This window comes from Coregonus clupeaformis, chromosome 23 (assembly GCF_020615455.1).
Source record: "Coregonus clupeaformis isolate EN_2021a chromosome 23, ASM2061545v1, whole genome shotgun sequence".
NCBI classification, from domain to species: Eukaryota; Metazoa; Chordata; class Actinopteri; order Salmoniformes; family Salmonidae; genus Coregonus; species Coregonus clupeaformis.
In genome coordinates, this window is record NC_059214.1 from 20,795,057 (window position 1) to 20,819,815 (window position 24,759).

Here is a 24,759-nt window from a genome sequence, read left to right on the forward strand (position 1 = left end):
TATACCGTAGTAATGTTGCCAGGACAACAGGGACTCAGGAACAAGGAAGAAAGACGCGCAATCTTTGGCTAGCTAGCAGCTAGCCATATTGTCTGGAGAAGATTAGTAACAACTATTTAGTTAAGTCAACAACCTGTGTTTTTTCCTAACATCATGGCGGCTGTGTTGGCTGTTCTCTGGGAGGATAGAGATGTTATCTTCGATATAACCGCACAGTAAGTTATTTAATTGCTCCACGTTACCAGCTCTGCTAGCTAGCATAAAGCTATGCAGCAGCAGATAGCTGGCTAGAATGAATCTAACGCATTTCTGTAGCTAGTTAAGTCTTTAGCTGGCTAGCTAGTTATATAGATAGGAAAACACTGACTATAGTAGCTACACCTGTTTCTTATTTACAGGCAAATGAAAACTCGACCTGGCGAAGTCTTGATAGACTGCCTAGATTCAATTGAAGATACCAAAGGAAACAACGGGATCGAGCTAACGACGTTAATGTAGCTAGCGATTGCCACAAAATCCATTACCTAAACTTACATTCACTTGGCTTAACACTTTATACACTTCTCGTCATGTGTCAAGGCAGTACACTCATACAAGGGAGATACAGTAGTAGCCAAGTACCTCAACTTCACGATGATTATTTCATCCACGGAATTGTGCGCGGACTTAGTACAGTAGTCTAGCTAGACTGGTTTTTTAAAAATGAACATCCAACTCCTTCGAGTCGCTAACCTTATGCAGTCAATACTTTAAAAATGCAAAGGCCTTGATACACTGGACATTTTGAGAGGCAATGTTGTCAGCAATGGTTGCTGCAACTATTTTACATTGAAAATCAACACATTTTTATTATCTGGGGAATATTGATCGGCAGCTCCATCTAGGGTGCGTTCGTAAATTCACTCTGTCTTGACACATGACGAGTAGTGTATATTGTGTCAAGGCTATACTTGCTTGTTTCGTCACATGAACTGAAATTAGGCGAACTATTAGAATTTTAACATCCAGTAAATGGCGGAGAGAGATTTCTGCATAGTGCATCTTTAAGACAAAACTGTAACTCGGCCACTCAGGAACATTCACTGTCTTCTTTGTTAGCTAATAAATTCCAGTACAGATGTGGCAGTCAACAGGCAACAACAAGCTATAGGAGATGAGTGAATAAATAGGTGAATTCAGTTAAGTTAATATATGCTGCATATGAAATCTATTATTCATGTCCCATGTGCTCATTGCTCCAGTGTCTCATACGCCACTCCGTTGCCAGCAATTGCTCGGCAATATTGCCTCTTCTTCTTCTTCCTGTGAATTTCCGTCTACGCTTTTTGGCATATTGATGCCTTTCTCAGTTCGGAATGTGCATTTCACATCAGGGCTGCCAACTTTTGATAAAAGCTTGGAGTGAGATTTGCTATTTGAATTTCATTGCCCCCTGGCACAATCCCTAGACAGGGGGCTGAGGGTGGTCCACCCCCAGGAAGATTTTACTTATTTAAAGCGAATTTCCTGCCATTCTACATATTTTGACATGGCTTAGACCTATGACCTGGGTGAAAAAGGTGATGTATTCAGGATGCTTTGAACATTAAATGAACACTCAAAATGTGAAGACTTTTTGGGGAATGAAATGTAAAGTATGCTTATATTTTTTAGGTTGTGTCTTGTGTGACACTTTATTCAGACAGTAATGAAATGAGATAGGGAGACAGGCAAATGCTAGAAACAGTGGGAAGGTTGGAAGCAGGGATTGATCCCTGTTCTCAGGTATGCGACACGTGCCGGGGAGTGTTACCACTACACCAAGGCTCTGGATAGGAAATTGTAATATTAATGGTTGATGGCAGTGGGTAACCAAATCATACATTGCATCCTGCTTGTCCATAAACTGCTTTCAAGGTAAGGACACAAACATTTAATATTTTGGGTGAACTATCTCTTTAAAATAGGGCTGGAAGAAAATCCTGCTAGTTCTCCAGGAGGGTTGGCCACCCCTGATCTATGTTTCCCAAGTTCTGGGTGTTGTGCTTGTTATAACAATTTAATTTCTCAATCACCCAACCTTCAAGAAAAATCAAATGAATATCAATATTCAGTTGGTTTATGTTTACATTTTAGTCATTTAGCAGACGCTCTTATCCAGAGCGACTTACAGTTAGTGAGTGCATACATTTTATCATACTGGCCCCCCGTGGAAAACGAACCCACAAACCTGGCGTTGCAAGCGCCATGCTCTACCAACTGAGCTACACAGGGCCTTATGTCTACTAGTTGAAGATGCTTTCCATCATCTTACTCTACACAGACAAAATATGATGCGTTTATGAGTTGTGAGTCCCCCTACCATCTCTGCCTAGCATGTGCACAATACTAAAATATAAAAAAGTATATTTGATTCCTGGAACATTTAATATCCAATGCTTATTTGTATGACGTATTCAAAACTGTCTGTGAATGGCTGCAAAAATACATAGCCTCATATAATTCATTTTCAAAGACACAAGTAGGCATATCCGATTTCAAATATGTTATTACACTGGCAAAATTGGGAAGAAGTAGAATAATAAAATAAGTGTGGGGAATAACAGGAGTGTTCTTGCTGGCAAGCACAGTAATTACCCTATATTTTAGCCCATTGTTAAGAATGAGAAATGTTCCACAGATCAGACTAAATAAAGTAAATAGCTAATAAAATCTCCTGAAGACTACATTACATAAATCTGCCCCTGCACTCTACCCAAATTATATATATTTATTGTCACTCCTCTAGAATCAAATTTACACTTTTGGGTTCACAATCTGTTTAACAAAATTATTTTCATAGTTACAAATTAGGTCACCCTACCAAACTTCCCTGCTAAAACATACTGTAGTGTAGGTATGTCTGTCTTCTGCCTTTTACTTGTCACAGCCTATATGCCAATCACCAAACGAGGGGCAAGTGTGGATTAAATTGACTTTAGTACATGCCGTCAAAAGGCTGCATTCTGCAATAGGGACAGGAGTAACAGCAACCTAATTTTGTTGACAACATTGTACATAACACAGCACTACCATGCTGCTCTTTTTACAGTTTTAGAAACTCAGCGGAGAACGTTCTCTCTCCATTCAGCTCCACTCTAATCTTGATGGGCGTTTCTTTAAAACATGCATCCAATCCCTTTGAACCTTTACATAACTAGACCAATCATATGCTTCAATGTGCTGCGGTTCACAGTGCAAGATAGGACAATGATAGAGGTTCCACTCGTGATGTTAAATTGCAGGCGCAAATGCTCCGATTTCAAAACGATTTGGAGCACAGTTGAATAGTTAACACGCTGACTATATAATGGACTAATTAAAAAAATAAAAGCAGTACTTTTCAATGCGTGAGATATGAGGTGTGCCGTGAGAAGAGGGTCAAATGCGTGTGTCTCACGGCCAATGCGTGAGAGTTGGCAGCTCTGCCCCATTGTGACAAAACTAAAGTGAAAAGGGAACAGGAAAATGTTAAATTGCACCACCCATAACCCTGCAACTATAAAACCAAAACACCCCCCTTATCCCACTACTTTGCCTTAACCGTTCCTACTCCTGGCCACCGGCCTGGGAGGACGGGACTCCTTCCTTCAACACCTCCTGTAACTCTTCTGCAGTAAGTAAAATCTTTCACTCCCAATAACTTTTCTGCTGCTGCAACTACTACTTTTAGCTTCTGTGACTTCCTTTCCATCTTTGCTGTACAGTTAATTACCATAGCAATGAACGCCAAGAAACCAACTTTGTAAAAAATTAACTGTTTGGGTCACTCAGTCCTGGCCTACTACTTACTGGTCTCCTCTCCTGATCCCTCACCTTTGGCCCATCATCTTCTTTTCCTCACTGCCTCAGCATATGACACTTTCTGCACTGCTCGAACCCTGGCAACCTCAACTTGTCTCACTCGCACAGGACATTTCTGATCCCCAGCAACATGGGCTCCCCCACAATTGAAACACTACTTTTTCCTCCGAAACGACATACTCCTTTGTCTCATGCCCTCCTGCACACCTCAGCATCTTCATCCTACACACTGCTGCTACATGACCATAACCTTGGCACCTGAAACATCCTAGCGGATTTGGAACCAACGCTGTCACGGAATAACTCATATCGTAGCATGACTTTATCAGGCAAACTCTCAATATCAAAAGGATAGACTGGGTCTCCTTAGTCTTGCGCTCACCACCAGGTCTGCGTCTCACCAAATGGCGTGCATCATAGACATCAGGGATCATCAACTTCAGTTGATCCATCTTCACACTTAAAGCCACCCCCAAAATCACTCCTTTCAGTGGTACCTTCCGGAGACACTTGAAACCCTACCTCTTTAAGGAATACCTGGAATAGTATAACAGTAATCCTTCTACCTCCCCCACCCCCCCATAAAAAATAAAGGGTGGTTGTCCCACTGGCTATCCTAAGTTGAATGCACCAATTTGTAAGTCGCTCTGGATAAGAGCGTCTGCTAAATGACTTAAATGTAAAATGTAAATGCTCCACCCAGCCCGATACCACAAATGGGTCGGCCAAAAGACATGACTCCACTTTCTCCACAAACTTCATCACTATTGTGCACCGTATTTTAACAACACTGTGGGTAGTACTAAAAACAATGACGTTATATCTGAATTCCTACATCTTTATGCACCTACAGTGAGGGGGAAAAGTATTTGATCCCCTGCTGATTTTGTACGTTTGCCCACTGACAAAGACATGATCAGTCTATAATTTTAATGGTAGGTTTATTTGAACAGTGAGAGACAGAATAACAAAAGAAATCCAGAAAAAAACACATGTCAAAAATGTTATGAATTGATTTGCATTTTAATGAGGGAAATAAGTATTTGACCCCTCTGCAAAACATGACTTAGTACTTGGTGGCAAAACCCTTGTTGGCAATCACAGAGGTCAGATGTTTCTTGTAGTTGGCCACCAGGTTTGCACACATCTCAGGAGGGATTTTGTCCCACTCCTCTTTGCAGATCTTCTCCAAGTCATTAAGGTTTCGAGGCTGACGTTTGGCAACTCGAACCTTCAGCTCCCTCCACAGATTTTCTATGGGATTAAGGTCTGGAGACTGGCTAGGCCACTCCAGGACCTTAATGTGCTTCTTCTTGAGCCACTCCTTTGTTGCCTTGGCCGTGTGTTTTGGATCATTGTCATGCTGGAATACCCATCCATGACCCAATTTCAATGCCCTGGCTGAGGGAAGGAGGTCTCACCCAAGATTTGACGGTACATGGCCCTGTCCATCGTCCCTTTGATGCGGTGAAGTTGTCCTGTCCCCTTAGCAGAAAAACACCCCCAAAGCATAATGTTTCCACCTCCATGTTTGACGGTGGAGATGGTGTTCTTGGGGTCATAGGCAGCATTCCTCCTCCTCCAAACATGGCGAGTTGAGTTGATGCAAAAGAGCTCAATTTTGGTCTCATCTGACCACAACACTTTCACCCAGTTCTCCTCTGAATCATTCAGATGTTCATTGGCAAACTTCAGACGGGCCTGTACAGTGGGGGAAAAAAGTATTTAGTCAGCCACCAATGGTGCAAGTTCTCCCACTTAAAAAGATGAGAGAGGCCTGTAATTTTCATCATAGGTACACGTCAACTATGACAGACAAATTGAGAATTTTTTTTCTCCAGAAAATCACATTGTAGGATTTTTAATGAATTTATTTGCAAATTATGGTGGAAAATAAGTATTTGGTCACCTACAAACAAGCAAGATTTCTGTCTCTCACAGACACGTAACTTCTTTAAGAGGCTCCTCTGTCCTCCACTCGTTACCTGTATTAATGGCACCTGTTTGAACTTGTTATCAGTATAAAAGACACCTGTCCACAACCTCAAACAGTCACACTCCAAACTCCACTATGGCCAAGACCAAAGAGCTGTCAAAGGACACCAGAAACAAAATTGTAGACCTGCACCAGGCTGGGAAGACTGAATCTGCAATAGGTAAGCAGCTTGGTTTGAAGAAATCAACTGTGGGAGCAATTATTAGGGAAATGGAAGACATACAAGACCACTGATCATCTCCCTCGATCTGGGGCTCCACGCAAGATCTCACCCCGTGGGGTCAAAATGATCACAAGAACGGTGAGCAAAAATCCCAGAACCACACGGGGGGACCTAGTGAATGACCTGCAGAGAGCTGGGACCAAAGTAACAAAGCCTACCATCAGTAACACACTACGCCGCCAGGGACTCAAATCCTACAGTGCCAGACGTGTCCCCCTGCTTAAGCCAGTACATGTCCAGGCCCGTCTGAAGTTTGCTAGAGTGCATTTGGATGATCCAGAAGAGGATTGGGAGAATGTCATATGGTCAGATGAAACCAAAATAGAACTTTTTGGTAAAAACTCAACTCGTCGTGTTTGGAGGACAAAGAATGCTGAGTTGCATCCAAAGAACACCATACCTACTGTGAAGCATGGGGGTGGAAACATCATGCTTTGGGGCTGTTTTTTCTGCAAAGGGACCAGGACGACTGATCCGTGTAAAGGAAAGAATGAATGGGGCCATGTATCGTGAGATTTTGAATGAAAACCTCCTTCCATCAGCAAGGGCATTGAAGATGAAACGTGGCTGGGTCTTTCAGCATGACAATGATCCCAAACACACCGCCCGGGCAACGAAGGAGTGGCTTCGTAAGAAGCATTTCAAGGTCCTGGAGTGGCCTAGCCAGTCTCAGATCTCAACCCCATAGAAAATCTTTGGAGGGAGTTGAAAGTCTGTGTTGCCCAGCGACAGCCCCAAAACATCACTGCTCTAGAGGAGATCTGCATGGAGGAATGGGCCAAAATACCAGCAACAGTGTGTGAAAACCTTGTGAAGACTTACAGAAAACGTTTGACCTGTGTCATTGCCAACAAAGGGTATATAACAAAGTATTGAGAAACTTTTTATTGACCAAATACTTATTTTCCACCATAATTTGCAAATAAATTCATTAAAAATCCTACAATGTGATTTTCTGGATTTTTTTTCCCTCATTTTGTCTGTCATAGTTGACGTGTACCTATGATGAAAATTACAGGCCTCTCTCATCTTTTTAAGTGGGAGAACTTGCACAATTGGTGGCTGACTAAATACTTTTTTCCCCCACTGTCTATGTGCTTTCTTGAGCAGGGGGACCTTGCGGGCGCTGCAGGATTTCAGTCCTTCACGGCGTAGTGCGTTACCAATTGTTTTCTTGGTGACTATGGTCCCAGCTGCCTTGAGATCATTGACAAGATCCTCCAGTGTAGTTCTGGGCTGATTCCTCACCGTTCTCATGATCATTGCAACTCCACGAGGTGAGATCTTGCATGGAGCCCCAGGCCGAGGGAGATTGACAGTTATTTTGTGTTTCTTCCATTTGCGAATAATCGCACCAACTGTTGTCAACTTCTCACCAAGCTGCTTGCCGATGGTCTTGTAGCCCATTCCAGCCTTGTGTAGGTCTACAATCTTGTCCCTGACATCCTTGGAGAGCTCTTTGGTCTTGGCCATGGTGGAGAGTTTAGAATCTGATTGATTGATTGCTTCTGTGGACAGGTGTCTTTTATACAGGTAACAAGCTGACATTAGGAGCACTCCCTTTAAGAGTGTGCTCCTACTCTCAGCTCGTAACCTGTATAAAAGACACCTGGGAGCCAGAAATCTTTCTGATTGAGAGGGGGTCAAATACTTATTTCCCTCATTAAAATGCAAATCAATTCATAACATTTTTGACATGCGTTTGTCTGGATTTTGTTGTTGTTATTCTGTCTCTCACTGTTCAAATAAACCTACCATTAAAATGATAGACTGATCATTTCTTTGTCAGTGGGCAAACGTACAAAATCAGCAGGGGATCAAATACTTTTTTCCCTCACTGTATGCCATTGAATCTCAACAAGGAAACAGTTGTATTTTATTAAAAAGTATGGCTTTCAGCAAACAAAGAAAGGCACACTACAACAGAGGACAAACATAGGTACACGGTAATGGTTTAAGAATTTACATGTTTAAGTATCGACTGCATAGAGAGTAGTCTGCGCTCAACTCAATGGATAAATCATCGTTGAGTTGAGGTACTTGTCTAGGGCTACACCAGAGCCATACACTCTTTCTATGCCATGGGGTTTGGCCTTTTCCTTCTCCTCTCAAGAAGTCCTAGCTGAGAATTCTCAACTCCACGATACTCAATGGAGTTGGGTGCGATACCTCCGACTACACTACATCGAGTTGGTATCAGTCGATCCTAGGCCTGAGGTAAGAAAACTATGGATTGCAGCAGCCAAAGAAAAGAACGCCATTACAGAGGACAAACATATGTACAAGGAACGCATTAAATAACTTTTAAAGGATCAACTGATAGACACCGCCAAAACTCATCCCCCCTCTCAACTCCATTGAGTATCGTGGAGTTCAGAATTCTCAGCCACCCAAACCCCAATACGAACAAGTGAACACAAGCAACAAAGGCCTGAGAGATCACAGGGACTATCCAGCTACATTCCCACAATAAAAAAATACTATAGGATACTATGGTATAAATACTATAGTATTCACTGTAGTGTTTTTGTGGACTTAACTGTAAATACTACAGCAAATACTACAGTAAACTATAGTATGAATACTGTAGTAAAATAACTAGTATATACTATAGTAATTAATGTAGTGTTTTTGCGGACTGTAGTATACTGTAGTATTTACTGTAATGTTTTTGCGGACATTACGGTAGTATTTAGTGTTTTTGTTTTATTATCTTTGACATAGTAGTGGAGGCTTTCTCCTTGAGGAAACCTATTGGAGAAATACTAAAAGAGCAAATGTTCCATAACCTGTAGGTAGGACTGGGGTCTGATCAGATAGTTCAGAGCTTCTGCTCTTTTCTATACCTTGTAGGGAACACGATACACGGTCTATGCTTGGCATGTAGGTTTCTCACTTATGTGTGGCACAAATTGGGATATGGGGGAGGGGTATATGCTAATAAAATACTGTAGTATTTACTATATTATACTACAAAATTATATAATAAGTACCACACATGATCGAGGGATACTACAGTCTATAGTATAGTATTATACAGTAAACTACAGACTTCTATAGTAAGTACTGTAGTATTTTTCTATGTGGGTTGACATCAATGTATTAATTGAGGGCGCAGAGTAAACAGCCAGACTAGGTGGGACTTGAACCAGCGAACGTGTGGTTATGTGCACTAATATACAGTACTTACTCCTTACTTTCAGGGAGGCTCCTGGTAACAAATCTGAGGATCATCTGGCATTCTTTGGCTCTGCCAAGAGTCAATTTGTATGAGTACACCTAGACCTAGCTAGCTACATATCTATTTATCTTTCCTTGACATGGCTAGAGAAGCATCCACTCTGCAAAGGGGACAACATTATTATTCTCATCTCAATGAATACGGCCCTCTTTTGGATTATGATGGTACCACAGTGGGCCACAAAGATGATCATTAGTAATAGCGAGTATCGTTTCCCCAAAATTGTTTAAATCAAACAACACTGAGTGACATTGATGTTCATTATGTTTCATAGCAGTTGGATACAATTCTATCATTAACATCACAACAAGGACAGCTAACTCTGTACGTACAGTTGAAGTCGGAAGTTTACATACACTGAGGTTGGAGTCATTAAAACTCGTTTTTCAACCACTCCACAAATGTCTTGTTAACAAACTATAGTTTTGGCAAGTCGGTTAGGACATCTACTTTGTGCATGACACAAGTCATTTTTTCAACAATTGTTTACAGACAGATTATTTCACTTATAATTCACTGTATCACAATTCCAGTGGGTCAGAAGTTAACATACAGCTTGGAAAATTCCAGGAAATTATGTCATGGCTTTTACAAGCTTCTGATAGGTTAGTTGACATCATTTGAGTCAATTGGAGGTGTACCTATAGATATATTTCAAGGCCTACCTTCAAACTCAGTGCCTCTTTGCTTGACATCATGGGAAAATCAAAAGAAATCAGCCAAGACCTCAGAATAAAAATGGTAGACCTCCAGAAGTCTGGTTCATCCTTGGGAGCAATTTCCAAACGCCTGAAGGTACAACGTTCATCTGTACAAACAATAGTACGCAAGTATAAACACCATGGGACCACGCAGCTGTCATACCGCTCAGGAAGGAGACACGTTCTGTCTCCTAGAGATGAATGTACTTTGGTGCGAAAAGTGCAAATCAATCCCAGAACAACAGCAAAGGACCTTGTGAAGATGCTGGAGGAAACAGGTACAAAAGTATCTATATCCACAGTAAAAAGTCCTATATCGACATAACCTGAAAGGCCGCTCAGCAAGGAAGAAGCCACTGCTCCAAAACCGCCATAAAAAAGCCAGACTACGGTTTGCAACTTCACATGGGGACAAAGATCGTACTTTTTGGAGAAATGTCCTCTGGTCTGATGAAACAAAAATAGAACTGTTTGGCCATAATGACCAACGTTATGATTGGAGGAAAAAGGGGGGCGCTTGCAAGCCGAAGAACACCATCCCAACCGTGAAGCACGGGGGTGGCAGCATCATGCTGTGGGGGTGCTTTGCTGCAGGAGGGACTGGTGCACTTCACAAAATAGATGGCATCATGAGGAAGGAAAATTATGTGGCTATATTGAAGCAACATCTCAAGACATCAGTCAGGAAGTTAAAGCTTGGTCGCAAATGGTTCTTCCAAATGGACAATGACCCCAAGCATACTTCCAAAGTTGTGACAAAATGGCTTAAGGACAACAAAGTCAAGGTATTGGGGTGGCCATCACAAAGCCCTGACCTCAATCCTATAGAAAATCTGTGGGCAGAACTGAAAAAGTGTGTGCGAGCAAGGAAGCCTACAAACCTGACTCAGTTACACCAGCTCTGTCAGGAGGAATGGGCCAAAATTCACCCAATTTATTGTGGGAAGCTTGTGGAAGGCTACCCGGAACGTTTGACCCAAGTTAAACAATTTGAAGGCAATGCTACCAAATACTAATTGGGTGTATGTAAACTTCTGACCCACTGGGAATGTGATGAAAGAAATAAAAGCTGAAATAAATAATTCTCTCTACTATTATTCTGACATTTCACATTCTTAAAATAAAGTGGTTTTCATAACTGACCTAAGACAGGGAATTTTTACTAGGATTAAATGTCAGGAATTGTGAAAAACTGAGTTTAAATGTATTTGGCTAAGGTGTATGTTAACTTCCGACTTCAACTGTATGTAGGTCTGTCTGTCTATCAATTTACTTTATGGGTAGACATGCCTAGATGTCACCACCACTACTACTTATTTTTCAGAAATTGAGGCCAGACTGAAGCACTGTATATCTCGACAAAGTCTAACAATACAAGATTTGAGTCGATTTTCACCAATGTGGTTCCGGGGAGTCAAAGACTATTTACATCTGTCATTGCTGTTCACAGGTATTTATACCTAGAAAACAAGAAATTACACTTGTGGAAGTTGACATTTTCCCAGATTATGTCATGATATATGATTCAGTTAAGTCACTGCTGAGTTGAATTGAATGTCTCGTCAACTAATTGTTGTGTAAATCTGCTCTAGGGCATATGAGACCTCTAAAATGTACCGTGACCTGAAGCTGAGAGGAGCTCTCATTCAAAATAAACAACTGAGGCTTTTGCCTCGAGAGGAAGTGTACGACAAATTCAACGGGGTGTGGAATTTATTCAGTGACCAGGTACACATCAATTACTCTAGCTAGTTAATCCTTCAGGAAATATTTGAAATAGTGTTTCATGCCTTTACAATGAAACTAACTAGCCTTAATTGTATCTTGGAGGGTAATCTAGGATCCTTCTTCATCACTAATGTTCGGATGGTTTGGCATGCCAATATGAATGAGAGCTTCAACATCAGCATTCCATATCTTCAAATTAAAGTGTCGTAAACAAATGAAGTAATAGAAAAACCAGCTGACATGACCAGCCTAAAAAATGACCTTTTGAGGTATTGAAAGTGATAAACTATTTTCCTTATTGTCACCTCTCTTCCCTGTAGCGGTCCATCATAATAAGAGACTCAAAGTTTAGTCTGGCTTTGGTGATAGAAAGCTTTCATCAGATAATTGTGATAATTTCAGATGCAACCAGTATTATTTTACTTATTGTGTACCATATAATTACATATAGAACTAGTCAAATCAGCAAAAAACATCCTCTTACTGTCAAATGCGTTTATTTTCAGCAACTTAACATGTGTAAATATTTGTATGAACATAACAAGATTCAACAATTGAGACATAAACTGAACAAGTTCCACAGACATGTGACTAACAGAAATTGAATAATGTGTCCCTGAACAAAGAATGAGCAGTATGGCTGGTGACATTGTCATGCTGGAGGGTCATGTCAGGATGAGCCTGCAGGAAGGGTACCACATGAGGGAGGAGGATGTCTTCCCTGTAACACACAGCGTTGAGATTGCCTGCAATGACAACAAGCTCAGTCCGATGATGCTGTGACACACCGCCCCAGACCATGACGGACCCTCCACCTCCAAATCGATCCCGTTCCAGAGTACAGGCCTCGGTGTAACGCTCATTCCTTCGACGATAAATGCGAATCCGACCATCACCCCTGGTGAGACAAAACCGCGACTCATCAGTGAAGAGCACTTTTTGCCAGTCCTGTCTGGTCAAGCGACGGTGGGTTTATGCCCATAGGCGACGTTGTTGCCGGTGATGTCTGGTGAGGACCTGCCTTACAACAGGCCTACAAGCCCTCAGTCCAGCCTCTCTCAGCCTATTGTGGACAGTCTGAGCGCTGATGGAGGGATTGTGCATTCCTGGTGTAACTCGGGCAGGTGTGATGTTCAGATGTACCGATCCTGTGCAGGTGTTGTTACACGTGGTCTGCCACTGCTAGGACGATCAGCTGTCCATCCTGTCTCACTATAGCGCGGTCTTAGGCGTCTCACAGTATGGACATTGCAATTTATTGCCCAGGCCACATCTGCAGTCCTCATGCCTCCTTGCAGCATGCCTAAGGCACGTTCACGCAGATGAGCAGGGACCCTGGGCATCTTTCTTTTGGTGTTTTTCAGAGTCAGTAGAAAGGCCTCTTTAGTGTCCTAAGTTTTCATAACTGTGACCTTAATTGCCTACCGTCTGTAAGCTGTTAGTGTCTTAACGACCGTTCCACATGTGCATGTTCATTAATTGTTTATGGTTCATTGAACAAGCATGGGAAACAGTGTTTAAACCCTTTACAATGAAGATCTGTGAAGTTATTTGGATTTTTACGAATTATCTTTGAAAGACAGGGTCCTGAAAAAGGGACGTTTCTTTTTTTGCTGAGTTTAGTTTAATAGGATATATAGTATATTTTTGTAGTATCAGCTTTAAAAGACGACAGAAAATACAGAGAAAATAACTTGGCTTTTGCATGCCACTGTTGTGGCATACTCCTGACTACATATTTCTTTCCTTGTTTGTAGACTGGAGGATATGTGCTTGGATTTAAGATCGACCCAATGGATAAGCTTCAAGATGCAGTTAAAGAGATCAACTCACTGTGCAAAGTGTACTCTGCCAACCCCATCTTTGGAGTGGACTATGAGATGGAGGAAAAGAAAAGCCTATATTATACTGTACCACACATTAAATATCACAATAAAAACTGTTCAATGCATTATCGCTTTGCCATGTTTTAAAAAGACAATGAATTAGGAATTGGTGTGGCGTGATTCTCCTTAAACTCTCCTCACCCAACAATGATTCCAGCCTCAGCCAATGGAGGAGCTGACGGTGGACCAGCCCCCTGATAATGTGGAAATTGAGCCCGATGAGCAGACTGATGCTTTCACTGTGAGTGTACTTAGACTGTCATCCCTCCTCTGGGAATCCATTTGTTTTCACACTCTGAAAATAGCAGGTTGCTAAGTCATGTTACACAACATGCCGCAAACACGGCTTTATGTTGCCTAGTGCCTATCATGTTTATACAGACTGAGGTGTACTTTGTCAAATGGTTTGAACACATAACCTCCTATTAATGCCATTGTCATAACTGATTTCTATTGTTTGCTTCTAAGGCTTACTTTGCTGATGGCAATAAGCAACAATACCGGGAACCTGTGTTTTCCGAGGAGCTGGGAATTGCAGTTGAGAAGTTGGAGGGGTTCACACTTCAAGGACTGTGGGAAGTTATGGGCGGAAGCATGAATGTTGATAGGGTAGTTGTGAACATAGTTCCTCAAATCCACCCTTTCAAATGACACAATTGATACACTACAGTTGTTTATAACCATTTGTAAATCTACAAAATATTTGTCTATTTATTTATAGGTCTGATGTGTATATAGTAGCACAGCTGGTAAGGCACGGCGCTTGTAACGCCAGGGTAGTGGGTTCGATCCCCGGGACCACCCATACACAAAAATGTATGCACGCATGACTAAGTCGCTTTGGATAAAAGCGTCTGCTAAATGGCATATTAATATTAATGTATGGGCGACATAAGAAAAATTGTGCGCTAACAGTGCATTATAAATTAAAACAATTCTACATAAGCGTAGTGTTTGTGTAAATGTTTATTTGTTCAATTGAACAGAAAATGTAAAAGAAAATAGTTGAATTGTGTTGAATTATTTAAGTATAGTAGGCAATTGTCTGACCGTTCTTAGTTTTGAGAATGTCTTAAATGGGTTTTTGAAATAAGTTGAAGACATCCAGTGGCATGTGGGGAAAACTGAGTCATTTGTTCTTTGGGCAATGATCTAAAGGCTATTTACAAACGTGCCAGAGGAGGTCAAGTATTTTACAAATGGTTCATGAGGACAGACTGTTGTATCTGCAGCTGCTCATTGACCCTGCCTATGAGGAAGGTCAGTCCTTCGGAAATATACTCACATTTAATTATAAAACATGCTCAATGAGTCGCACACAAATAAATCACCAAAGATTTTCAGGACTAAAAGGGATCATAGTAATTTATATAAATCACTATCTTTTTTTGAAGTCTTATATACAATTTTACTCTAATCATGACAATCACTGGTAAAACATAAATCATTTTGTAAGCGATAATGGGGAAAATCCTAATGATTCATACAGGATGTTGCACTTGTAATTGAGTTTGGGGATGTATGCTCCTCACTACACAGAACTGCACCAGTCACTTACAAATGAAATGTGTGTGAAGTAGTCATATAACAATCATTTTAGCCAACTACCACTGACAACGGTCCACAGTTGTTTCTTTCACTCTGTGACAGCTGTGTGATGCGGCCAACCTGAATTCTTCCTCAATGGGGTGGGTGGCTATATTTAGAGGGCCATAGTTATATTGAAGGGTCTTCAGACCTGGGGCTCTATACTGCTCAGTCCAGTCGGGACAGTGTGCTGAGAGCTGCATCCTCCACGTCCTTTGTCAAGTCGCGTTTTTTTCAGCATGGATCCGAAAGCTGTAAGGGAAGATTTGCGCCTGTTTCAGAGCACCCTGCTCCAGGATGGCCTGAAAGAGCTTCTGAATGAGAACAAGTTTATTGACTGCATTCTGAAAGTGGGAGACAGAAGCTTGCCCTGCCATAGACTTATTTTGGCAGCCTGTAGTCCTTATTTCCGAGAGTTTTACTTCTCAGGCGATGCTAAAGAAATGGATAAGGAGGTTGTTCTGGAGAATTTGGACCCCACAATCATGGAGATGATTGTGAATTACATGTATTCAGCAGAGATTGACATCACAGATGACAATGTGCAGGATATCTTTGCTGTGGCAAACCGTTTCCAGATCCCCTCAGTGTTCACAGTGTGTGCGAATTTCCTACAGAAGAAGCTGTCCCCAGGTAATTGTATGGCCATATTCAGAATGGCACTGGTGCTCAACTGCCCCAGACTGGCATTGGCAAGTCGAGAATACATTGCAGATCGTTTTGAAATCCTGGCCAAGGAGGACGACTTCTTAGAGCTTGCCTCTCATGAACTTTTTGCCGTCATAGGAGCGGACTCTCTCAATGTAGAAAAGGAGGAGGTTGTGTTTGAATCCCTGATGAAATGGATTCGAAAAGACAAGGAGAACCGTGTCAAGACTCTAGGTGAGGCCTTTGACTGTGTCCGTTTCCGTTTACTCCCAGAGAAGTACTTCAATGAGAAAGTGGAAAAGGATGACATCATCAAGGCTGACCCAGAGCTCCTCAAAAAAATCAAAGTTATCAAAGATGCCTTTGCTGGGAAACTCCCTGAGAAGAAGACAGAAGAGTCAGGGAAGGATGCAGTCAACAGTAAAGAAGGAGAGGATTACAGGTTACCTGGTTACCTGAATGATATCAAGAGAGTTGGTATGTATGCCAAGGATCTTGTCTTGATGATCAACGACACTGCTGCAGTGGCCTATGATGGCGTTGAGAATGAATGCTTCCTTGCTGCAATGACTGAGCAGATCCCACGCAACCATGTCAGCCTGACATCAAAGAAGAATGATCTCTTTATCCTGGGAGGATTGTTTGTCGACGAAGAGGATAAAGATGCTCCATTACAATGCTATTTCTATCAGGTAATAAGCTTTGCTTTTGCACTTCCTAAGGACATTCAGCACAACTGATCTAACTTTAAATCAACACCTTTTGTAACACCATGACTAAGCAAGGGAGGATCTCAAACCACCAAACTTTTCTGTTATCAGAAATAGCTTGATTACTGTAACCTTCTAATATCAGGGTCTTTTTTCAGCTGGACATCCTTGCTGCTGATTGGATAGCTCTGCCCCCTATGCCCTCTCCCAGATGTCTGTTCAGTATGGGAGAATTTGACAATCTTATCTTTGCTGTAGCTGGTAAAGATCTACAGTCCAACGAATCTCTTGACTCTGTAATGTGCTATGATGTTGAGTAAGTAGGATGAGTTCATATTCTTATGCTTATTTCCAGTCACTACATGAGTAAGGAGCCTGAAACACATCTTATCCTTACCATCTGTTCCCCAGGAAGATGAAGTGGGCTGAGACCAAAAAGCTACCTCTGAAAATCCATGGTCATAGTATTGTTTCCCAGAATGGGTTGGTGTACTGTATCGGAGGGAAGACGGATGACAAGTAAGCTTGCTCTTTATACAAAACACACCTTGTTATTTCTAATTGTTTGATACTTATACAGTATAAGCATGCAATAGATGCATGATGTAAAATAAATGAGTTGCATTTAATAATCCTCACTGTGATGTTCCATTCTTGTTTTTATCAAAGCAAAGCCATCAATAAGATGTTTGCATACAACCACAAGAAATCAGAGTGGAAGGAGGTGGCTGCTATGAAAATGGCAAGATCCATGTTTGGGGCAGTCATTCACAATGGGAAGATTGTGGTGACTGGAGGGGTCAATGAAGATGGTCTCACCGCTGCATCTGAAGCATATGACTTTGAAACCAACAAGTATGTGCCTTGATGTTGAAGTCTGTATGATTAGCAACAATGTAACAGAGCCATTCAATTACCAATGATCCCCTTTTCAGGTGGGTGCCCTTCACAGATTTCCCCCAGGAGAGGAGCTCAGTAAACCTGGTCAGCAGTGGAGGATTGCTGTATGCAGTTGGAGGCTTTACCATTGTGGCGACGGAAGACGACAAAGTTGCCCCAACGGAAATCATTGACATCTGGCAGTAAGTAAACTAGTCCCCAAATGTAATCCAATCGCATGTACCCTGCTGCCGTCTTTAGAGAATGGTCTATATTAAAAGATCCTTGATTAGTTGATCATGTCTAATGGTAAAATGGTGCCACTGCCACTATTGCTCTGTGCCAAAGGCATAACGTCAAACTTCTCTTTTCTCCTGTGGCAGGTATGAAGAGGATAAGAAAGAGTGGACCGGGATGCTCAAAGCCATGCGTTATGCCGCAGGGGCCTCCTGTGTGTCTATGCGCCTCAATGCAGTCAAAATGCCCAAATTGTGAACAAGAACACAATAAGTGCTGTACTGTCTAGATGTAACAAGGAGGACTGCAAATACAATGTATTTAGAGTGACTTTCATCCGGATCCTTCATGATTGAAATGCACCATAATATACTGAACAAAAATATAAAATGCAACATGTAAGGTTTTGGTCCCATGTTTCATGAGCTGAAATAAAAGATCCCAGAAATGTTCCATTTGCACAAAAAGCTTATTTCTCAAATGTTGTGCACAAATTTGTTTATCTCCCTGTTAGTGAGCATTTCTCCTTTGCCATATCAAGAAGCTGATTAAACAGCATGATCATTACACAGGTGCACCTTGTGCTGGGGACCATAAAAGGCCACACTAAAATGTGGCGTTGTGTCACAACACAATACCACAAATGTCTCAAGTTGAGGGAGCATGCAATTGGCATGGTGACTGCAGGAATGTCCACCAGAGCTGTTGCCAGAGAATTGAATGTTCATTTCTCCACCACAAGCCTCCTCCAACATCATTTTAGAGAATTTGCCAGTATGTCCAACTAATCCTCACAACCGCAGACCACGTGTAACCATGAAACTGTGGGTTTGCATAACCGAAGAATTTCTGCACAAACTGTATCAGGGAAGCTCATCTGCGTGCTCGTCGTCCTCACCAGGGTCGTAACCGACTTCAGTGGGGAAATGCTCACCGGCACACTGGAGAAGTGTGCTCTTCACGAATTAATCCTGGTTTCAACTGTACCGGGCAGATGGCAGACAGCGTGTATGGTGTCGTGTTGTCGAGCGGTTTGCTGATGTGAATGTTGTGAACCGAGTGCCCCATGGTGGCGGTGGGGTTATGGTATGGGCAGGCATAACGAACACAATTGCATTTTATCGATGGCAATTTGAATGCAGAGATACCGTGACGAGATCCTGAGACCCATTGTCACGCCATTCATCCGCCACCATCACCTCATGTTTCAGCATGATAATGCACAGCCCCATGTTGCAAGGATCTGTACACAAGTCCTGGAAGTTGAAAATGTCCCAGTTCTTCCATGGCCTGCATACTCACCAGACATGTCACCCATTGAGCAGGTTTGTGATGCACTGGATCAACTTGTACGACAGCATGTTCCATCTCCCGCAAATATCCAGCAACTTCGCACAGCCATTGAAGAGGAGTGGGACAACATTCCACAGGCCACAATCAACTCTATGCGAAGGAGATGTCGCACTGCATGAGGCAAATGGTGGTCACACCAGATACTGACTGGTTTTCTGATCCACACCCCTACCTTTTTTTTTTTTTTAAGTATCTATGCATATCTGTATTCCAAGTCATGTGAAATCCATAGATTATGGCCTAATGAATTTACATGAACTGTAACTCAGTGAAATATTTTAATCTGCCTGTCTTTGTAAAGAAAAAGTTTGCACCCTACAGTTTTCCTACGTACATTTCTTCCTGCTCAATGTATTTGATTTATGTGGGACAGATTAATTGGATGAATCAAAACCACAAAAACAATGCTATTTCTTATTACAAACATGTATTATTATTTGACAAACGTTACACTTCATATGATACAATCTCTCTTGGCAAGAGGTGACATAACGCCATGTCCACTCTAGGATTTGGAGAAGGCAATAAGGAGCACTTGATAAACAGCTGATGCTTAACATCAATTGTCAATGATCTGCCTGCAAATATACATTTCCAAAGGCAGACTTTTTCTCTCACATCAGTAGCAAAAGCAATATAACGCGTCATTGATTCAACATCTAGGTGCTTCAGGGAAGCTCAGTAATGATCTTCTTCCTAAGGTATTCCTTCCATGCATCCTGTGTGGAGAGCTCCATAGAGTTCCATTCAAAATGAGGGATCTGTTTAAATGACATTACCATTCATCAGTGATGTAGAATGTTATATACATTAATACCACTTTTGAGGACAGACATTTCACACACATACCTGGACAACATGATATCCCAGAATCTCCAGATGTCTCTTTCTCATCATGGCTTCCCCTTTCATGTGACGAGACTGTTTGCAGAAGGATTTGGACTCCAAGAAGTCCACAGCAACACTGAGTTAAGTGAAAAGGGAAAAAAAGTCCTTGTTCAGCACCTATGAAATCCCCTTCAATGTGTTTAACCATGATAACAGAACATCAGCAACACTTTTTCAACCAAAACTTCTGAAATCTACCAATCACATTTCCTACCGTTGTGCCCCTGGAGGGAACTCACTCCTCTCCTTCCCTACAGAGTCAGAACCCCAGCGGACCTTCTCATCGTCAGATATCTGTAGCTGGCTTAGCTCACTGTAGGCCACTGCCTGGTGTTGTCTGTCCAGAACACATTCAAAGTCTAGGGAGAAAAGAAGAAATACAGCTCAGAACTAGAACAACAGGTGACACATTTGATTAACTTTTGAGTGTAACACCAATCCACTTCCATAAGACATGGTCAGGAGCCTATTGCTGTCAAACATGTTGCAATCCAATCCTGTGTATTACCCACCTACTTTGTAGAAATAAGGAGTGAGCACTGCCACTCTGGCACAATTAATCTCTCCAAGAACCTCCCCAAGCATTTTGTGAATTTGTTGTTGTAAAGGACTGATAGAACCATTCCCTGAAAAAAGTAAGCATGAAATTAGACCCTCAACATTTACATTGTAGGGAGTAGGGACATCCACAATTATGAATAAATGTATTGGCTCACTTTTCTTTTGCAACTGTTGGCAGTAACGCTCGTGGAACCAGGGTACCTGGAACTCTGGACACTCCAGACACACAGCCCGATTTAGCTCCATGAGACGCAGGCGGATCCGCATGTTTTGGGCGTCAGGCAGGGCTACCACATAACAGAGAGGTTATCTTATCCCATCAGCTTTATCTTAAAATGCAGTTTTCAGATAGTAGGGGATACAGGATGCTGGCTTTGTCTTCATTCTGATATTTCTATAACATACTTTCTAACTGGGAATCCAGCTTGGCAAGGAAATCCACGTTGAAGATTTCTCGAATCAGGTCCTCTGGGAAGCAATCAGCCACAGCCAGGGCGTATGCAAGAAGTACCAGCAGATGGGGGTCAAAGAAACCTGGAGGAAGAAGATCAATATATTTGTCTGGTCCTTTTGATGAGTTCCAAATACAAAAATGTAACATAAACCACAATCACTTACTGATATGAGGTATGAAGTGCTGAATGCAGATGTCAAACATCTTATCCACCCTTGGTGGATTATAATTCAGTATAGCAAAGGGCAGCAAGGTGGCATAAGTTGCTGAGTAGTGAATCTTCAGGAAAGAGAGAAAAAAAATAGTTATGGTATGGACTCACATTCTATCCTATCTACATACATACAGGCAAAATAACAGTATTCCCTGATGTGAAATAAAATGTACTGTCTCAAAGTACCTTGTTGATGTGCTCCATGGTCACGCTAGCTATGCGGTCCATTAATGGAATACAGAGGTGATTAGTCCTGGTCAGGAAAAGGGCCATCTCAGGCACATTGGCCCAGGATATCTGATTCTCCAGCCTCTGGAGCGTAACCATGGTCTCCTCCAGCAGCATCTCCTCAAACCATTCCCCTGACATGTACTTGAGCTCCTCCAACACCAAGTCCAGGCGGTCAGCCTTGAGCAGACGCTCATGCCCACAGCGGTTCAGTGTCTGTAGCAGACGCACGTACTTGCTGGGCGTGTTGTGTCGGTAGGATGGGTCATTGCGCACCCACTTAGCGACGGCCATTGCAAAGGTGTTGAGGTCATTCAGATTACACTGGGGCAGCACTGCCTCCACCCGTGAAATGACGCCTTCGTCGAGTTGAGGTGAAGGTAGCATGGACAGAACACGAGTCAGCATGGTCACTTCATATGGGTAGACACTGTCCTGCAAGAAGCTGTGAGAAAGAATTGTATTAGCTTACTCATACTTTGTATAGTATGCAATAAGAGTAAACTGTCATAAAGGATCATAGTGGGCAGAGATAGGTCTTTAGAATAACCACTCACTGAACTAGGATGTTCCTTAATTTAGTGAAGAGCTCTGGACTCTGGTACTGCAGCAGGATCAGGGCTTGTGTGATCCTGGCTATCTCAATGGGCTTGTAGACATGCAGGTTCTTATGGACTACTGATACAATCCTGTAAAGAGATAACTTGCCTTAGTTGTATTGTCTACAAGCAACTTTCAAACAAAGCTGTAACAGAGAATGAACTTACTTTTGGATCAGATGCAGGTTTCTACACTGAATCTCCTCCAGTGTCTCTGCCACAACCAGGGCCTGCTGGGCATTAAACTCCTCTGCCAAAAGCAGTGTTGTACTCTCCAGCCTGAAAGATAAGTACTTATCAATGAGTTGTAAAATGGTGTGTGAATTGAACTTGCATCAGGATGAAATGTTGTTTAATAGTTGTAAAACTATACAGTTATTGAAACAGGTAATGGTTTCAGCATACTAAAATGTTCACTCTACCTCTCTTTGGTGTCCTGCCCTGCCATAGGCCCAAGAGCAACAAACAGCTTAGTGAAGGAGAATGGGTCTGTGCTCGAGTCCACTAGTTCCATTAGCCTCTGTTTTGCAGCCAGGCGGAAGTCACAGTTGTTGAACTGCAGCGACTGGTAGAGCCCCATGATGATGCTAATGTTCTCTGCATCCAGGTGGGGAATATTGCGCAGGAGAATATGGTTGCACTTCTCCAGCAGGGGACGGTAACTATACTTAATGTTGCGCAGAAACTGCACCACCCTCCTGGGGTTGTTGTAGTGGGAGGGATCCATGGTGTCCAGGAGACTATCTGCCTTTACAATGAGTGCATCCCGCAGATGAGGAGACACCAAAGGTGACACGCTGACCATCAGGGTTGTCAGGATCCTGCAGAAAAAATAGAAATGGTAATATCAAGGATTTACAGATTACTGGTAGTGATCATTTTTGTGTACCTTGCATCATCAATTGCGGAGAGTTTTTGATTCAAAACGTCAGTGATCTGACCCATCAGAGGACTGTGCTGCAGACGTTGATCACTTAGGCAGACAGCAAACTTGGACAGTGATGGCATCGGAAATCTGCAAAACAGTGAATTCACATCTGTACACCAGCTCAGTCCCCCATGTTAAAAGATAATGGTTCTGCTGTTAGTATGTAGTATTCAATGGCAAAATAAAACAATTTTATCGATTTACCTGTATAATCTAAGCCAAGCCTCTGAGACCAAATGCTGAACAAGAGAATCATATGGTTCCACATTGAGCCTTCAAATTAGAAGATACAAGTTTGATGTGAAAACGTAAACAAACATTTCAGGACTGATTATATATGCTTACCCACCTAGCCAACATCTGTACCTGAGAACATTGTAGAGTATGTCCACCAATGTGAAATCCTCCATGAGCTCAATTTTGTTCTCAGCCAGCACCCGGAGAGTCAGGAACTCTGGGTGGCTTTTGATGAACTCAACCGTTCTCAGCATCTGTGGCTTTTCTCTCTGGAACTGCCAGAGCATGCCCATGGCACAGCCAACATGGTTCACAGTCAGTTTGGCCTTGTTCTTGCCCACCACCTCCAACACTTGGTCTTCACCAGAGCAGATACCAAGCTGCTCCAGAACCTGGTCCCAGTTCGCTGCCCCCCCATGCAGAAACCTGCGAAAGTAGAAGCTCCCAGTCACAGCTCGGAGCCGAAACATGGCCATGGAAGACCCGGCCTAGTTCAAGTGAGAATGGAATGCCACATCTTCAGAAGGTAACCACTGTCAAAATCAGGCCCACATAATTTAGAATCCACAGGGAAGGAGAGCTGCCTGCATATTCCTTTGGATCCTTTGGTGAAACATCTGTAGAAAGAGAGCATCATCAAAAATATAGCAAAGATAAATACATATCTCCACAAAACGAATAATGTGAAATTAGGTACATACCGAAACCATTCATTAATGCATGCATCCACCAACGTCACCAACACAGCTGACTGACAGCGATGGTGTCCATATGTATATCTAACCAGCATGCCTATACAGTATAATTATAATATCACAAAATAATATATTTGGCAAATTCTTATCCCTCATCATTGGAAAATCATGGACTTGACTTTCAAGCCTTAGCATAGCCGATTAAACGCAATTCCACGATTTACGATGGATTTGTGTGGGCATACTAGAGCTCCGACGTCACTTCAAATTACGTTTTTATCTAAACCTACTGATTTCAACACCCAACGAATAGCCCGAAATTAAACACGACATTGTTCTACTTGCGGGCTACTCTTTCGGTGCTGAAATCAGTAGTTATTGATTTAAAAATAACTTTATTTAATATGACGTCGGAGCTCCAATTCGCCCACACTATTCGCTCATCAACTCCATCGTATATCATATAGTTGAGTTTAGTCGGCTAGCTTTGGCAGTGACAATTATAAAGGCGTGTCCCACTATTCACGTGGGGACAGGACAATGCCAAAGTCCGTCCCGTTCCCAACACATCTTGCCGTTTAAGCGTTAACAGGTGTAAATCTATTTTCGTTTCAGTTTGATTAAATAATGAATTAGAGCTAAATCTACCTAACAAACTCGTTTTCTTTACCTGTTTCACTTCTCCAGTTTAGCTGGCTACATCAGGTTTTGACTTTTGTCTTTTGGCTGTGGTAGGCTACCGTACTTCAAAATACTGTACCAAAGATTTGCATAACTAAACCACGATAGGCCACAGCCCGTCGTTTCTTCTTCTTCTTCTTCTTCTTCTTCAGTGGGGTTTGTCAGCGGTTGGCATCCAACGTTATGGTGCATTACCGCCACCTACCGTACTGGAGTGTGGGCCAGCGACAGGGATAAACTAAATCCTACCTGCCAACACCGTT

The 24,759-nt window shown here is 42.2% G+C and overlaps 3 protein-coding genes across 6 annotated transcripts; 2 read left to right on the top strand and 1 right to left on the bottom strand.

Moving 5' to 3' along the window:
• On the top strand, positions 1-14,292 carry LOC121536118 (Bardet-Biedl syndrome 5 protein homolog). The gene is made up of 11 exons (XM_041843411.1): positions 1-215; positions 399-488; positions 9,225-9,310; positions 9,557-9,606; positions 11,321-11,433; positions 11,576-11,711; positions 11,814-11,912; positions 12,032-12,100; positions 13,469-13,621; positions 13,755-13,838; positions 14,066-14,292. Exons 1-11 carry the CDS (start codon positions 154-156, stop codon positions 14,246-14,248), a joined length of 1,125 nt encoding a protein of 374 aa, XP_041699345.1. The 5' UTR covers positions 1-153; the 3' UTR covers positions 14,249-14,292.
• A 763-nt stretch (positions 14,293-15,055) lies between these two features.
• On the top strand, positions 15,056-18,097 carry LOC121536266 (kelch-like protein 41b). The gene is made up of 6 exons (XM_041843532.2): positions 15,056-16,524; positions 16,701-16,858; positions 16,954-17,061; positions 17,212-17,397; positions 17,478-17,624; positions 17,805-18,097. The coding sequence occupies exons 1-6, from the start codon at positions 15,424-15,426 to the stop codon at positions 17,914-17,916; spliced, it is 1,812 nt and encodes a 603-aa protein (XP_041699466.1). The 5' UTR covers positions 15,056-15,423; the 3' UTR covers positions 17,917-18,097.
• Positions 18,098-19,360: 1,263 nt separating this feature from the next.
• On the bottom strand, positions 19,361-24,593 carry LOC121536800 (FAST kinase domain-containing protein 1, mitochondrial). 4 transcript variants are annotated; one of them, XM_041844360.2, is made up of 15 exons: positions 24,486-24,593; positions 23,250-23,737; positions 23,088-23,156; positions 22,845-22,970; positions 22,378-22,776; positions 22,124-22,234; positions 21,914-22,045; positions 21,315-21,801; positions 21,079-21,193; positions 20,866-20,994; positions 20,616-20,747; positions 20,412-20,525; positions 20,114-20,258; positions 19,861-19,975; positions 19,361-19,772 (listed from the first exon to the last, which is right to left on the bottom strand). In XM_041844360.2, exons 2-15 carry the CDS (start codon positions 23,594-23,596, stop codon positions 19,680-19,682), a joined length of 2,514 nt encoding a protein of 837 aa, XP_041700294.1. In that variant the 5' UTR covers positions 23,597-23,737; positions 24,486-24,593; the 3' UTR covers positions 19,361-19,679. The 4 variants fall into 4 exon arrangements, with proteins under 4 accessions (XP_041700294.1, XP_041700295.1, XP_041700296.1 ...); XM_041844361.2 differs by lacking the exon at positions 24,486-24,593 and adding an exon at positions 23,822-24,217; XM_041844362.2 differs by lacking the exon at positions 24,486-24,593 and having other exon boundaries at positions 19,372-19,772; positions 23,233-23,334.
• Positions 24,594-24,759: the final 166 nt, after the last annotated feature.

Bases quoted from the DNA above. Each gene is read 5' to 3' on its own strand.
- LOC121536800 (XM_041844360.2), bottom strand. From the start codon at position 23,596: ATGGCCATGTTTCGGCTCCGAGCTGTGACTGGGAGCTTCTACTTTCGC. The intron at 21,802-21,913 runs GTGAGTGGTTAT...TCTTTCTCACAG, and splicing joins TTAAGGAACATCCTAGTTCA to CTTCTTGCAGGACAGTGTCT. The intron at 20,995-21,078 runs GTAAGTGATTGT...TTCTTCCTCCAG, and splicing joins GCACTTCATACCTCATATCA to GTTTCTTTGACCCCCATCTG.
- LOC121536266 (XM_041843532.2), top strand. From the start codon at position 15,424: ATGGATCCGAAAGCTGTAAGGGAAGATTTGCGCCTGTTTCAGAGCACC. The intron at 17,062-17,211 runs GTAAGCTTGCTC...TTTTTATCAAAG, and splicing joins GGAGGGAAGACGGATGACAA to CAAAGCCATCAATAAGATGT. The intron at 17,398-17,477 runs GTATGTGCCTTG...TCCCCTTTTCAG, and splicing joins TATGACTTTGAAACCAACAA to GTGGGTGCCCTTCACAGATT.
- LOC121536118 (XM_041843411.1), top strand. From the start codon at position 154: ATGGCGGCTGTGTTGGCTGTTCTCTGGGAGGATAGAGATGTTATCTTC. The intron at 216-398 runs GTAAGTTATTTA...TCTTATTTACAG, and splicing joins ATCTTCGATATAACCGCACA to GCAAATGAAAACTCGACCTG. The intron at 12,101-13,468 runs GTGATAATTTCA...CCTTGTTTGTAG, and splicing joins AAAGCTTTCATCAGATAATT to ACTGGAGGATATGTGCTTGG.